At 48.1% G+C, this 13,768-nt stretch overlaps 1 protein-coding gene across 1 annotated transcript in view; it reads left to right on the top strand.

Annotated features, from left to right (window-relative positions):
• Nucleotides 1-3,309: 3,309 nt before the first annotated feature.
• The window catches only part of nhsl2 (NHS-like 2), a 77,016-nt gene continuing 66,557 nt past the window's right edge, over nt 3,310-13,768 (top strand). Inside the window, exon 1 of the mRNA XM_030088522.1 lies at nt 3,310-3,772. Coding sequence (XP_029944382.1) covers nt 3,487-3,772 — 286 coding nt within the window. The 5' untranslated portion in view covers nt 3,310-3,486. The remainder of the gene's footprint in view (nt 3,773-13,768) is intronic.

Here is a 13,768-nt window from a genome sequence, read left to right as displayed (position 1 = left end):
CTGGGTTTAACCAATCAGATGGAGCTGTGGGCGGGACCATGCTGGAGGCAGAGACGCTGAATCTGAGTTGAAATAATCAGTTACATATTGATCTCTTATCAAAATGCCGTAAATCGGTGCTGATAATCGGTCTGGCCGATGATTGTTGCTCCCTGCTTCGTGCATGAATCCACTCCGAACAGTACATCGATGGGAATTCTTAGTACGACTGAAAACCCTCCTGTTCTTGTTGAATTGTTGTTTCCTCCATCAAAGCGTCCTGGTCGGGCCGTGTTGTACTTGGCGCGCTATTAACTGAGAATGAACTGAACGGAATTGGACTGACGGTGCCGTTTGTTGGTCGGAGAGCCTTTTCCTCGCTTTGTGGGTCTGTCTGAGCAAACAGCAGGAAGAGAGGGAGCCTCCCTTTTTAATCTGGATCTTGTGACTGGATTATGTAACGTATCCAATGAGCAACAGGCCCTGGCTGCTCTGAACCTGAAGCACTGTGGGAAACTCCCCCCGTGTCAAAACATCAGGGTAGCTGGAGAGATGGCGGGGATCCTCGCAGGGAAACAGAGACTTAAAGCTGATCTTAATCTGCTCTTTATTGGGCTTGTCATTATGCTCATCTTCCACTCTTCCTTCCTGTTTCTCTCAAATCAACAATAATGCAATAATTGCAGCCACAGAGCACATCCTTAAATATTTATTCCAAACACTGAGATCCGTCTTTCTTGTGTGGGATTTGCAGAATCAGAGAAAACGGAGACAGAACGCTTCCGTTTGCACCTCTCACAGCTTTCAGGTTTACATTTATAGCTTTTATCGCCAATAAATGCAGCTGATTAGTACACTTATCCATGAAAAATATGCTCAGTGCACTTTTTAATTATAAATTATGTATTAAAAATTCACATTTTATTATAGAATCTTCACTGAGAAGTCATTGTCAAACTTGATTTCTCTGTCATGTTCCCATATCACCTTTAAGAAAGTCTGATCTCCTCCCTTTAACCTCTATTTTGACAGAACATTCCTAAGTTTGACAGACAGATGAAAATCACACGACTTTCCCATAACAGCACAATAATAAAAGATCAAATAACAATGATGAAACAGATCAAAAACACTCAGAGATTTAAGAAAATACTAACTATACAGGTTTGCAAACAGTCCTGCATATTTTACAATTGATGGAAAATTACAAAAATGCTTCAGTTTATTTTATTTTGACTTCATGCACATTTGTTATACCGTGTTGCAGCACACACACACACACACACACACACACACACACATAATAATAATAATAAATTTTATTTATAACGCACTTTACACTTGATTACAAGTCTCAGAGTGCTACAGACAAAAGAATAAGATAAAATACAGTACATCAGTCGACAAGAGATAAAAACAAGAGATAAAAAAAAAAAAAAATCACTGCCTAGCAGTAGGCTTTTCTAAAACGATGGGTTTTGAGGCCTTTCTTAAAGGCTGCCACCGTCTGTGGGGCCCTGAGGTGGTCTGGAAGAGCGTTCCACAGACGGGGAGCAGCAGCCTCAAAGGCTCGGTCCCCCATGGTCTTGAGCCGTGTCCTGGGGGGAGCAGACGGTGCTGTTGGCCTGACCGGGTCCTGGTGGAGGTGTGTGGTGCGAGCAGGTCTGTGAGATAAGTGGGGGCATCACCGTGGAGACAGTGGTGGGTGTGCAGGAGGATTTTGTATTCAATACGGAGGTGAATGGGAAGCCAGTGGAGGGTGTGAAGGATGGGGGTGATGTGCTCATGTTTCCGCACCCTCATCAGGACCCTGGCAGCGCTGTTCTGAACATACTGGAGCTTTTGGAGGCTCCTGCCAGGGATCCCGATGAGGAGTGCGTTGCAGTAGTCCAGCCTGGAGGAGACAAAGGCATGGACAAGTCTCTCTGCAGCAGGGAGAGAAAGTGAAGAACGGAGTTTAGAGATGTTACGGAGGTGGAAGAAGGAAGTTTTGCAAATGTACTTTAGAGTGGACACAGTTCATCAAAACTCACAAATACAATTTGAAAATGAGCAGAAATAGTGATCGAACAGCCTGTGGACCTCAGCAGCATGAGCTGGACATGTCAGTGTATTTCTGCAGGTCTGCATGTAATGTTTAACGAAAAAAAAAAACAGATAAAAAGTGATAGTTCACCTTGTAAATCATTGGATGTATGTGATTATTTCTCTCATTTTATACATTTGCAACAAGTGGATTTGGGTTTTTTTTCTGGCCCTTCATTCACGATGACATTTCCACTAGAAAAGTGTGTTTATTTTGTTTTCACGGCAGTGAAATCAATCCTATCAGTGTGTTTTGGAGTTGGCTAAACAAATTGTGTATCAGGACTGGAATTCTCCACCCTCAGATGCTCTTATGTGTGATGAGATCACTGATGTGATGCGATTATCTGGCACTTAATCAGATTGAAAGTCTGCAGACTCAAACGGTTTATTCTGTCATCTTGTTTTCAGTATTTTAACTGACTTGGAAATGTGTGTCGCTTTGCCTCGTTTCTAGTTTACACTTACCTAAATTTAGCACCACGCAGATTTTTCTTGGATTTTTTTTCCCTGAGAGTCTGTTGCAGAGTTGTGACAGATGGATGTGTGCAGCCTGTTCCACGCAGACAGACAGAAGTGATCACAGCGCTGTGCAAACCGCTCCCACGCTGGGAACTCTGTTTGTTTTGGGACTTTTCTGCTTTGTGCATGGACGGAATGTCGGAGCACGGCGCGACAAAAGTGCGCAAAAGTTGGCGGACCGAGACGCGCGGTTACGCACGGCCGTGCGCCGGTCACGCGCGGCCGCGCCGAGCCATCCTCGCGTCCTCCTCGTCTCTGGTCTTCTCCTCTCCTCCCTTCTCCTCATCCCTTCCTCCCTCGGGCAGGTTTCCTCCTCGGGAAACACCAGACTGTTGCGCGCCGTGTCGCCGCGTCAAGCTCAGCAAAATAAAAGCCGCGGTTGGGATTGATGCTTTCAAAATAAAAGCAGGCGCAGTGGAAACGTCCAGGAGTCTGACGTTAAAAGATGTAGTCTGACATGTGATTAATGTTTTTACAGAACACTTTTCATGATAAAACTGTGCGTAAGATGAAAAAATACTTGCGCGGTGAATTACTGATAGATTTAGAAGATATTTCGCCATCGGAGGTTCCAGTAAACGTTTCTGTTCAGGCTTTAATGCTGAAGGTGAAAGTGGAAGCCGGGTTTGTTCCACACGGTTCGGGTTGACTACGATCCCCGGAGACGCTCCGCTCCTCCGTGAAAGAAGGAGAAAATCTCGCTCGCAGTCATAAAAACAATGAGGACGCACGACGCGCGGCTCGCTCCAAGCGCCTCCGACACCAGCGGAGTTTTCCCTCCCGCAGGATCCGTGGCATGTGTGCGCGCGCCACCCGCGGGGAGCGGGACCGCGGGAATATAACTTGACTGCCTGGAGAGTTTGTTGTTTTGGTTTTTTTGCGGAGGAGAGAGGAGATATCATGCCTTTCTGCAAACGCGCGATCCTTCCCAGAGACGTGTGCCGGAACGCGCTGGAGGCGCGGCCCCGGCGGCCCGGGACTTTCGGGGACTTGGCGGACGTGTGCGGCTTCTCCCTGTGCTCGGTGCTGCGCCAGCTCTCGGATCTGTCCCGGCACTCGGTGAGCATCCTGGAGGAGCTGGAGGGGGACCTGGTGTCCGTCTGCCGCCGGTCCGGCGCGCTGCAGGGCAGGGTGGCCCGCCTGCAGCGGCGCGTCGCGGAGCTGCTCAGCAAGCCGCCGCCGAGAGGTGAGAGGATCCGGGAGGAGGGGGGGGGGGGGCGCACCTGGGGGTCGGGTCTGTTGTGCCAAACTTCAGCTCTCACTTTGTTGTGGGTGGATTTGTTGAGAAAGTAGCGAGAAGAAGCCGAATCCTCAGAGTTCCCGCTGGACACGAGGCTCTGGACGAGGACGGGCTCGTGCTGGCAGGTCAGGGTCGTGTCAGGTGGGACAGGATGTCCAGAGCAGAGGACAGGGACCGGGCTCTGCTCTGTCGGTACCTGGACAGGTCCTCCCTCCTCCGTGCGTCAGCAGGACGCGCGTGCAGAGCGGAATGCGAGCCGCGTGTTTGGGAGTCTTTGCGCTCCACCTGTCACCTTGGACCCGAAGTCACAACCCAGCCGGGCGGAGCCGCTGCCGAGGCACGAGTCCTTCTCTGGTGCAACTTAAGGAAGTGAAATCAGGTTTTCAGGGCAGACAGGAAGCGCAGGGGGACGTTCACGCTCTCATCCATCCATCCATCCATCCTCCGAGCATCCTTTATGAGCTGAAAATACCACGTGATGTTCAAGATATCCATCATAATTTCATATTCAAACAGGAAATTCTGAATTTGTAAGCTTTGCAGAGCTCTCCGTTTGGGGGGATAATCCAATAATAGTGACTCTGATGTGACTCAGTCTTCTTTCTGTTGTTGTCAAGCCTTTATTTTGGAATTAAATGTTTCATTTTTAATCATTTTAACCGTTTTCTATATATTTCCTATTTCGATGCTGCGAAATGATTCCAATGAGACGAGTGTCACGGCTGAAACTTTAATCGGTGGCAGGCACGAAGAAGTTTGTGTTGAGGTCGAAGGTCGAAGTCTGGAAAATGGCGCCAAGAGTTCAACTTCCTGATCACTTAGGTTCCCTCACTTTGAAAGGTTCTGGAAGGAACATTTAAATATGTAATCAACTTAAAAAAAAATAGATAAAAATTAAGTAACAGAGAAAAAAACAGATGCAGCCACAGCTGGATCAGTCTTGTAATACCAGCCGGGACCACTAGAGGGTGAAGCGAGGCGCTGCAGGTCTTCGCCCGATGAGCGGATGTCCTTTGTTTTCTTCTGAAAGGTTCTGTTTTGGCTCCTCGCCAGGAGTTTCACAATAAAAGCCCCTACCTGACGCTGCAACACGACAGCGCCGTCTGCTCTTCTCACTCTGAGCTCGTGAGCATCAGTCTTCCTGTTCTCATCAATGTCTGCAGTGCGTCCGTGCTGCAGCCCCGATGCATGATGGGAGATGTGCTCTGGGCGCCCGACCAGTTTGTGTCTGCATGTTAAACTTTAGACAAACTTCTTGCAGCAGATCCGACTCTGGTCGCTTTGTGGCCAGAAAATGAATATTGTGAGCTGTGAACACGGAGTCTACAAGCGTGTGTGTGTGTGTGTGTGTGTGTGTGTGTGTGTGACAGAGAGAGAGACCAGATGTTGATTTGGAAATTGCAGCTCATCTTTTTTAGTTTACTCTGCTGAGATGGACTCATGCATGTGTTGGCCTGAGCACGTGTGTGTGTGTGTGTGTGTGTGTGTGTGTGTGTGTGTGTGTGTGCGTGTGTGTTTCTCTGCATTAGCTCATCTGTGTTTGATGCTCACATCCTCACTCTCCTCCTAAATCCTGTGTGGGCTCTCTCTCTCTCTCTCGCTCTCTCTCTCCTTCTCTCTCTCTCTCTCTCTCTCTCGCTCTCTCTCTCTCTCCTGAACATGTGGGAAGGAGCGAACAGCTGAATAATCAATAGAGCTGGACCAGGCCTTCATCCTCCATCATCTTCCTCTCCCTCTCTCTCTCTCTCTCTCTCTCTCTCTCTCTCTCTCTCTCCCTCTCTCTCTCTCCCCCTCCTCCCCTCTCTCCCTCGCTCCTCTCGCTCTCTCTCGCTCTCCTTCATCTCCTCCTCTCTTCTTTCCTTCAGCTCTCCCCTCTCTCCTCTCCTCTCTCCTCTGCCCTCTCTCTCCCTCCTCTCTCTCCTCTCTCTCTCTCTCTCTCTCTCTCTCTCTCCCTCCCTCTCTCTCTCTCGCCTCCAGCAGATGAAGCATTATTGGGTTATTCTCGCTGCTCAGTTTGTATTTTCAGCATTTCTTCAGTAATAACTTTGAGGGTTTCACCTCCTCATCAAAGCAGTTGACCTCTGACTAAGCCCCGCCCCCGAAAGCAAGCCAACCAATAGCATTCAACTACCGACCTTTGACCCTTCGGTCCTGTTCTGGAGAGATGGCCAGATCGCAGTCGGTAGTCGACTGCTATTGGTTCCTTTGTGCTTGGGGGCGGAGCTTAAGTTTTTAACATTTCTGCAGGACTTATTTATGTATTTATTATTAACATAAACAGATAAAAAAGATTTATATGAAAACACAAACATGCAGAGTTTTTCAAAATGTGCGCAGTGTGTTTTTTTAATATTCTGTATTTTTTGTCGAGTTACTTCTCAATCTTTTGCTGCTTGCAGCCGTGTTTCTGTTTTTCATGTTTCTTCAGTTTTTTTTTTTTTTTTTTACGTGCACGCAGCGTCCAGCGCCATTCCTCCACTTCTGTGGTTGAAATCCTGTGTGTGTGTGTGTGTGTGTGTGTGTGTGTGTGTGTGTGTGTGTGTGTGTGTGTGTGTGTGTGTGGACACTGATAGTGAGAGGAAGAGGATGTCAGTCATCAGCTCTGCTGATAGCAGCACAGAGCCTGTTTCCACTGGAAGCCGTCGCTCACGGGGTCCTGACCCCCCCGGACCCCCCCCCCCCCCCCCCCCCCCCCCCCCACCCCCCTGCAGCTTTCTCACACTCCGCCTCCCTTCCTGGCCGTGGCTGACCCCGGGCCCGGCCTCGGCATGTCGAGGGAACCTCTGTTTCCCGCTTCTCTCCTCGCCGCTGGGCTTCATGTTCTCCCTGCTCGTCCCAGCAGGTGTTCTCTCCCCGGGCCTGATGGGGGCCAGTCGGAGGCCAGTCGGAGGCCGGGCACCTGCCGGGGCCCCCGGGGACCGACTCCACGTCCGGCTGCTCCACCCCGTCCGGAGCGTGACCCGCGGGTCAAACCCTGCAGGACCACAGCTTGAGCAACTTTCTCTGCCTTAAACTGAAGAGGAAACATCGTCGTCCGGATTGTTCCGGTGTCTTGATTCGGCCTCACTGAGATGAGACTGGCTGCTCGGGAAGTGAAATCTGGAATTCAGACAGAGAAATGGATTTTAATCTGAGGAACTGGTCTTTATCACCTAATTCTGTTGACTTTCTGGGGGCTTGATTTTGAATTCACTTCAACTTATATTGAGTTGATGACAGCCTGAATACACATCAACCACTTTACATATGAATTTAAAGTTAATTAATCAGCTTCTAGTTATTAAATGACAATTATCTTTGAAAAAACATAAAAGTTAAACAGAAATCATAAATTATGATTCATCTTCAGCCCCAATCCCCCCCAAAAAAGTGTGATTCTACATGAAATGCAAATAAAATTTGACACAAATTACTTGAAAACTTCAGAAACTGATATTTCATGAATTAAACACCAGCTTCTTGTCAGTGTGTGTGAAGGCAGACACACCTGGCGGCCCTCCAGTCTGTCACGGGACAAAGCCTTCACCCTGAGAGGCAATTTGTTGTCAACTCTTAAAATTCTGCATGTTTCTGGAGGAAGCCAGGCTCACACAGGGAGAACATGCAAGCTCCTCGTAGCAATTCATATGAAGTTTAACTGCTCGCCATGTTTTCGGTGCCAGAGCGTTGGCTCCTCCTCCTCCTCCTCCTGTCTTCCCACTGACGGTGATTCAGAGCAGAGAAACTGGACTGCAGGAGGAAAACATTCTCCTTTATCTGTTTGCAGCGAATTCTGCATTCAGACTTTTATCCACACGGGAATTCTGCGCTGAAGTCTGCTGCGCTGTTTGAAACTTCAACACACGTCCAGCAGCATTTTTTAAAGACGAGTCACCGAGCTCAGTCTGATCGTAAAACACGGGATTCATCTCATTCTCATGCTGTCGTCCCTCTTGGAGCATTCCTGCAAAATAAGTAAGGAACACAAATCAGCTTCCTTTAAAATCATTCAGCTTCAGCGTCACTCACAATAACATTAAGAGAGACATCGATTGTTGAACTGATTGATCTGAAACTAGAGAAAAACGAGTGAAAAGTCGAAACGAGATCGGAGAATAAAACATAACCAGGAGAAAAACTTCACAAAATGACGTGTAAAATGAAAATCTGTGAATCAGCTAAAAGCTCAAAGCTGCTGTGACTTCCCAAAACCATCAATCAGGACCAGTCGTGTTTAAAAGTCTCAGTTAAAACCCAGAATAACCCAGAGGTTCATGGGGGCGGCCGTTTTGAATCCCCCATGATTCTCGGGTTCACCTCAATTATTCCCTGGTGCCGCTACGGTGTGAAGAAGCAGCTACATCTGGACGGGTGGAGTTCTTTTTGGACCGGTAATATCCTTTAAAGAGTTGTCTTAATGTGCTAATATTCCACCAAACTCAGTTTAACCATGAGCCCTGGACCCCAAGCAGCGTTAGCATGAGCCTAGTCATTAGCATTAGCCTAATGATTAGCATTAGCCTGGTAATTAGCATGAGCCTAGTCATTAGCATCAGCGTATTGATTAGCATTAGCTTATTGATTAGCATTAGCTTAGTGATTAGCATTAGCCTGGTGATTGGCATGCGCCTACCGATTAGCATTAGCAGCCTGGATCTGCGTGTTGGTCGTTCATCTGAGCTGCTTGTTGCTTTATTAGTTGATTTTAACGAAAAAGTTTATAAATCCTGATTTCAGAGCATCTTCCTCCCAGCCATTGATGGTGGACGCTTCCTTTTCCTGTGCAATCGCTCCACAACTGTCCTTCATGTGTTTTGTTGACATGTTCTGGTTTGACGTTAAAAAATATCAGCTTCAGTTCAACAAAACTAACAGAACCACAAACTTTTCTTTCTTTCTTTCTTTCTTTCTTTCTTTCTTTCCACACCAGCAGCGTGAATAAAGCCCGTTTTCTCCAGAAACAGTGAGAAAACGGGGCGATGTTTGCATGAAAATAAAAGAGAGAGAGCGAGAGAGGAGGTGCGTTTGATTTATAGACCGTTCCAATGATCTCTGAATTTCTGCGGCGTGTGAGGAGTAGCAGTCGCAGGGTGAGAGGAGGGGAACGAGCCAGAGCAGTGATGTAAAGCAGGAAGAGGCCCGGGGAAGAAACACGCCTCATGTGCTCCACTGCCGTCCAGCGCTTCCCACCGTCCTGCGCTTTTCTGGTGTTTTCTGTGCGGAGCCGGGCGGGTCGCGGCCTCCTCGCGGTATTTCAGTCTGGCGGGTTGAGGGCGGGTCTGAGGCGGGTCTGAGGCGGGTTGAAGGCGGGCTGACGGAGGCCCGGCGGGTCTGAGGAGGAGCCGTCGGTGTGTTTCCTCCTCGCCGGGCTGTGAAAGACAAAAGGCCGGCTGTCATCGCCAACACGTCTGACGGGGGCCACAGAACGCCGTAACAGCCGGACGCAATCACTTCCAGATGACCAACTGAGAGCAGGGCGCGTGTGTGTGTGTGTGTGTGTGTGTGTGTGTGTGTGTGTAGGTTTCTGAATTAGCCAGTGAGAGTAGAAATCGTATCGCATTTCAGTGAGAAATATGATGGTTTTATCGGCTCTGCGGCTCCTGAACGGACTGTCTGACGTCTGGATACGACCAAAAAAAACGCATCTTTACTTCTGTTAGAGGTCAGAGAGAGTTTAACGTTGACTGAAGGCTGACGAAGAACAGTTAACTTCAAATTATTCCATGAAAATTTGGATCATTTCCACCGTAACGCGCACTGAGTTTGACAATATTAGGAAAGCAAAGCAAATGCTAGTCGCGGGCCAATGCTCCGCCGTTTAACAGGAGTTCAGTGAAACAGTAACCAGTAGAAACAGCAGCTTGACTGCTGGGGGGGTCAAGGGTCATGCTCCGGCTGATCAGGTCGGGCCGGCGGTGATCGGTACTGTTCAGGTGAGGAAGGGATGGTAAAGCCGAGCCTCGAATACAGTCCTGACACCGAACACATGGAGCCGGACACCCAGCGAGGTGTGTGTGTGTGTGTGTGTGTGTGTGTGTGTGTGTGTGTGTGTGTGTGTGTGTGTGTGTGTGTGTGTGTGTCCGTCTGCTCGCTGGCAGCCGTGGCTCTGCAGCTCGGACCTGGTGTGAGTAAACAGAGTGTGTGTTTGGAAACATCCCACAGATCTGCTGCATCCTCTCCTAGCAGCACAGATTTCCTTCAGTTTGAGTGTGTGTGTGTGTGTGTGTGTGTGTGTGTGTTTTCCAGTTTCAGTCGTTCGTGTTTCCTCTCTGTCTGATTCCCGTTCTGAAGCTGTGTGTCGACGGACGGACTGAGGAGGAGAAACAGCCTCACTTTCACTTATGAGCTCAGATCGTTCACCCGGAGCCGCAGTACATGAGTCCTGTCCGGGTGTGTGTGTGTGTGTGTGTGTGTGTGTGTGTGTGTGTGTGTGTGTGTGTGTGTGTGTGTGTCCTCTAGCTGCCCTCTGTGTTCATTACTTCGCTGTGTGAAAGCGGCTCTCTGCCCTGTCTCTCCTCACACTGCTTTATTTACTGCGCTCAGCCTCCACGCGCAACTGTGTGTGTGTGTGTGTGTGTGTGTGTGTGTGTGTGTGTGTGTGTGTGTGTGTGTGTGAAACCAGACAGCACCGTGGAAACCATGGCAACTGTGTGTTTAAGTGAGTTTAAAGTCATAATTAGTCGTCTTTTCACCACTGAATGTGATGTAAATTCAAGTTGAGAGGAGGAACCGGAGCCTGAAGGCAACACCGGGACACGCTGGGGCCGCACCCTGTTTGTGTTTTTGTTGGTGTGTGTGTGTGTGTGTGTTGACACAGCAAAACTAGCCACACACACACACACACACACACACACACACACACACACAGAGTGGCATTGGGGTTAAATCGTGTGAACTGTGAGTGTTGCTGGTTCTGTGAGAGCGAACACGTGAGGAGGGACGAGAGGAGGAGGATAGCAGCAGAGGAGGAGGGACAGGAGGAGGACAGCAGGACAGAGGGAGACAGAGTCTCTGGAGACGGACAGGAAGATGCGCTGGAGGAGGAGGCGACCACCTGCTGAGAGGAGGACAGAGCAGGACCAGGAGAGGACCTCTGCCAGGGGCCATTTCTGTACAGGTAGAGCGTTCCAGCTCCTCACTGTAGGGACTGTGTGTGTGTGTGGTGTGTGTGTGTGTGTGTGTGTGTTTGTGGTGTGTATTCCGCCTTGAACTGCCTTGAAGCGTTGCGACCAGCATGTCTGATGCTATCGGAGGAGAGGAAGAGCAGGAGGAAGTCTCCCCGGCGATCCGCGGGTCAGATAAACGGCGACGGTTTGCGATCAGGAAGCGTTTGATCAGATGAGCGAGAGGCCGAGCAGCAGCATGAAGGGGTCCTCTCCGAAGAGAAGTTTGTCAGATGAGGGGAGGGTTCAGTCCGGCTAATCCATTATTAAACCACAGGACACACACACACACTCACACACACACTCAGTGGATCATTCTCAGTCAAACAGCTCTTTTTATTCCTCTGCTTCACACCGTCACGTGGAGGCATCAGATGCTTTTTCAGGATCGCTTTTGAATATACAAAGTCAGCTAATCATGGAGTCATTAGACAGAGGAACAAAGGTCACTGGAGCAGGACTATTAATGGTAAATATTAAAGGTGCATTGATGAGTTTGCACGTTTTATGCGAAACAGCGCCCCCTGCAGGCCTTGGGCGTAATGCAGCTTAGTGAAAAACTCGTCCCTGTGGCTCACGTGCACGGAAGGGAGGAACTCCTTCCTCGCTCGTTTAGAAGCGCTCAAGTAAGATTTAAGTTTCTTCTCCCTGGTGGAGTCTGTGTGGAGCTGTGGCAGTGCTAGAAGCCAGTCTGTTCTGACTTTCTGGAAGATCCTGCTCAGTTGTTGCTCACTAAGCATCTGGCGGAGTAATGGCGGACAAAACGAAACCTAACCAGCCGGAGCGTGCATTACGTCATTCCTTTCAAATTCTCCCCAAAAAAATGCTGGTGCCGGACCGGCACTGTGACTTTCAAGTGACAATTTAGCGCTGTTAGAGGTACTTGTAATGAATATGTCAGGGCACATTGTACACATCATTAAAAATGTGTAACATATTTATGGTGGAAAATAAGTATTTTTAAGGTTGTAAAACTCCTTAATGCACCTTTAAAATAAAAGCATCTCATGCTCCACGCATTCAGATATTTATTTATCTTCTGAATGTGAAAGACTGAGATGGTTAACGTCAAATGAATCCAACATGCTGACGAGGGAGACGTCGAAATGTCACAATAAACAGTTTATCCGGTCAAAGAGACAATAGAACGATTAAATATATCATTATATACAGCTTTATACTGTAAAAACACCATGACTTACAGTTTTATACACGATATAAGGGTATTTTTTTTAACAACTGTTGGTTTTTTACAGTATAAAACTACATAGTGATAATTTGACTGTGAGAAGGTGTACAGCATATCAGTATTTTTTAGTATATTCAGTATTTTTTAAATAACATGTCAAAGTTCTACGGCATTATAGCAGCACTGCAGTGTTTTTGACATGATATATAACTATATAATTGTGTAGTTTTTTGACAATCCATGGACTTTCTGATTGCGTTGTGAGAGTATATAATTATATATCGCACATTGTTGACAGTACGAGTCTTTTTGTACAGTCCAAAACTATAAATTAAGGCAGTTTAACCAACACTTGCAGCATCTTTGAAAGTATTATTTTATTAAATTAAGAAAAATAAGCAAAAGGACAAGCTGAAATAACAAATGAACATAAATGATAATTTGGTAAAAACTGCAGAAATGTTGCAGTCTGTGGTGACCGTCGCTGTGTCCGTGAATGAAAACATGTAGAAGTGATTTACATTTGGAACATAATGATGAGTCGCTCACGCAGCAGCGTTCGGCTCTCGGCGGCGGATCGCCGTGTCATGTTCTCGCCCGTTTTAATGAAGTTACGGTCTCATGACCGTGACATTTGGCGCCGTGCGACGCTGCAAACCCAACAGACCGGTGTCTGTTCGGGACCGGCCGGCCCCGGGACCCCCGCCTCACATGACGGGGCCTGCAGTCCACCTCCACGCGCCGGGGACCGTCCCCCCCGGTTCCCGCCGTCTGTTTTTGTCTCACGCTCTGACATTTCTCTGACTCCTAAATGAGCCCGTTTGTCGGCGCCGTCCTCCGAACGCTCCCCGGCTGAGGGACGCAGCGTCCCGTCCTCGCAGGACGGGGACAGATTGTGGTTTTGTGGAGCGGAGCTGCGTGTTCGGCCCCAGGCGGTGAGACGAAGACACACTGCTGCCGCTGTGCAGCCGCTCACACGGAAAGCATCACACCAGTCCTTCTCATTTCACAGTACTGAAGTGTCTCAACCATCATTTCTGACATTTCACAAGTATTTTTCCTCCACATGGTCGATTGATGTGTTTCTGCTGACGTGTTTTTAGTGTTGATCTGAACAGAGAGTGAATCTAGAAGAGCCCAGGCCCAGTAGAGACATGTGGACATCTGATTTCATCCTGCATGCGTCACACACTGTGTGTTGATGCATCTTAATGCAGTGAGAACTCTGGAAACGCTAAAGTTAACGGTGCTAATAGTATTGTAATAATTTTACAATATTTTTTTTTACAATATTATTGTGTAATGATGACCAAAAAAATATGAAAAAAATTCTCTGCACTTGTCCAGAGTGTCAAAACTTCAAACTAAAGTTTCAGATGCTGGAAGAGTGAGCTAGCATGTAGCAGCTAGCTGTGGATGTGGTGTGATGCTAACTGTGGCTGTAGCCTGATGCTAACTGTGGCTGTAGCCTGATGCTAACTGATTGTAGCCTGATGCTAACTGTGGCTGTAGCCTGATGCTAACTGATTGTAGCCTGATGCTAACTGTGGCTGTAGCCTGATGCTAACTGATTGTAGCCTGATGCTAACTGATTGTAGCCTGATGCTAACT

This window comes from Salarias fasciatus, chromosome 3 (genome assembly GCF_902148845.1).
Source record: "Salarias fasciatus chromosome 3, fSalaFa1.1, whole genome shotgun sequence".
NCBI classification, from domain to species: domain Eukaryota; kingdom Metazoa; phylum Chordata; class Actinopteri; order Blenniiformes; family Blenniidae; genus Salarias; species Salarias fasciatus.
This window is presented reverse-complemented; position numbering and strand designations above follow the sequence as displayed.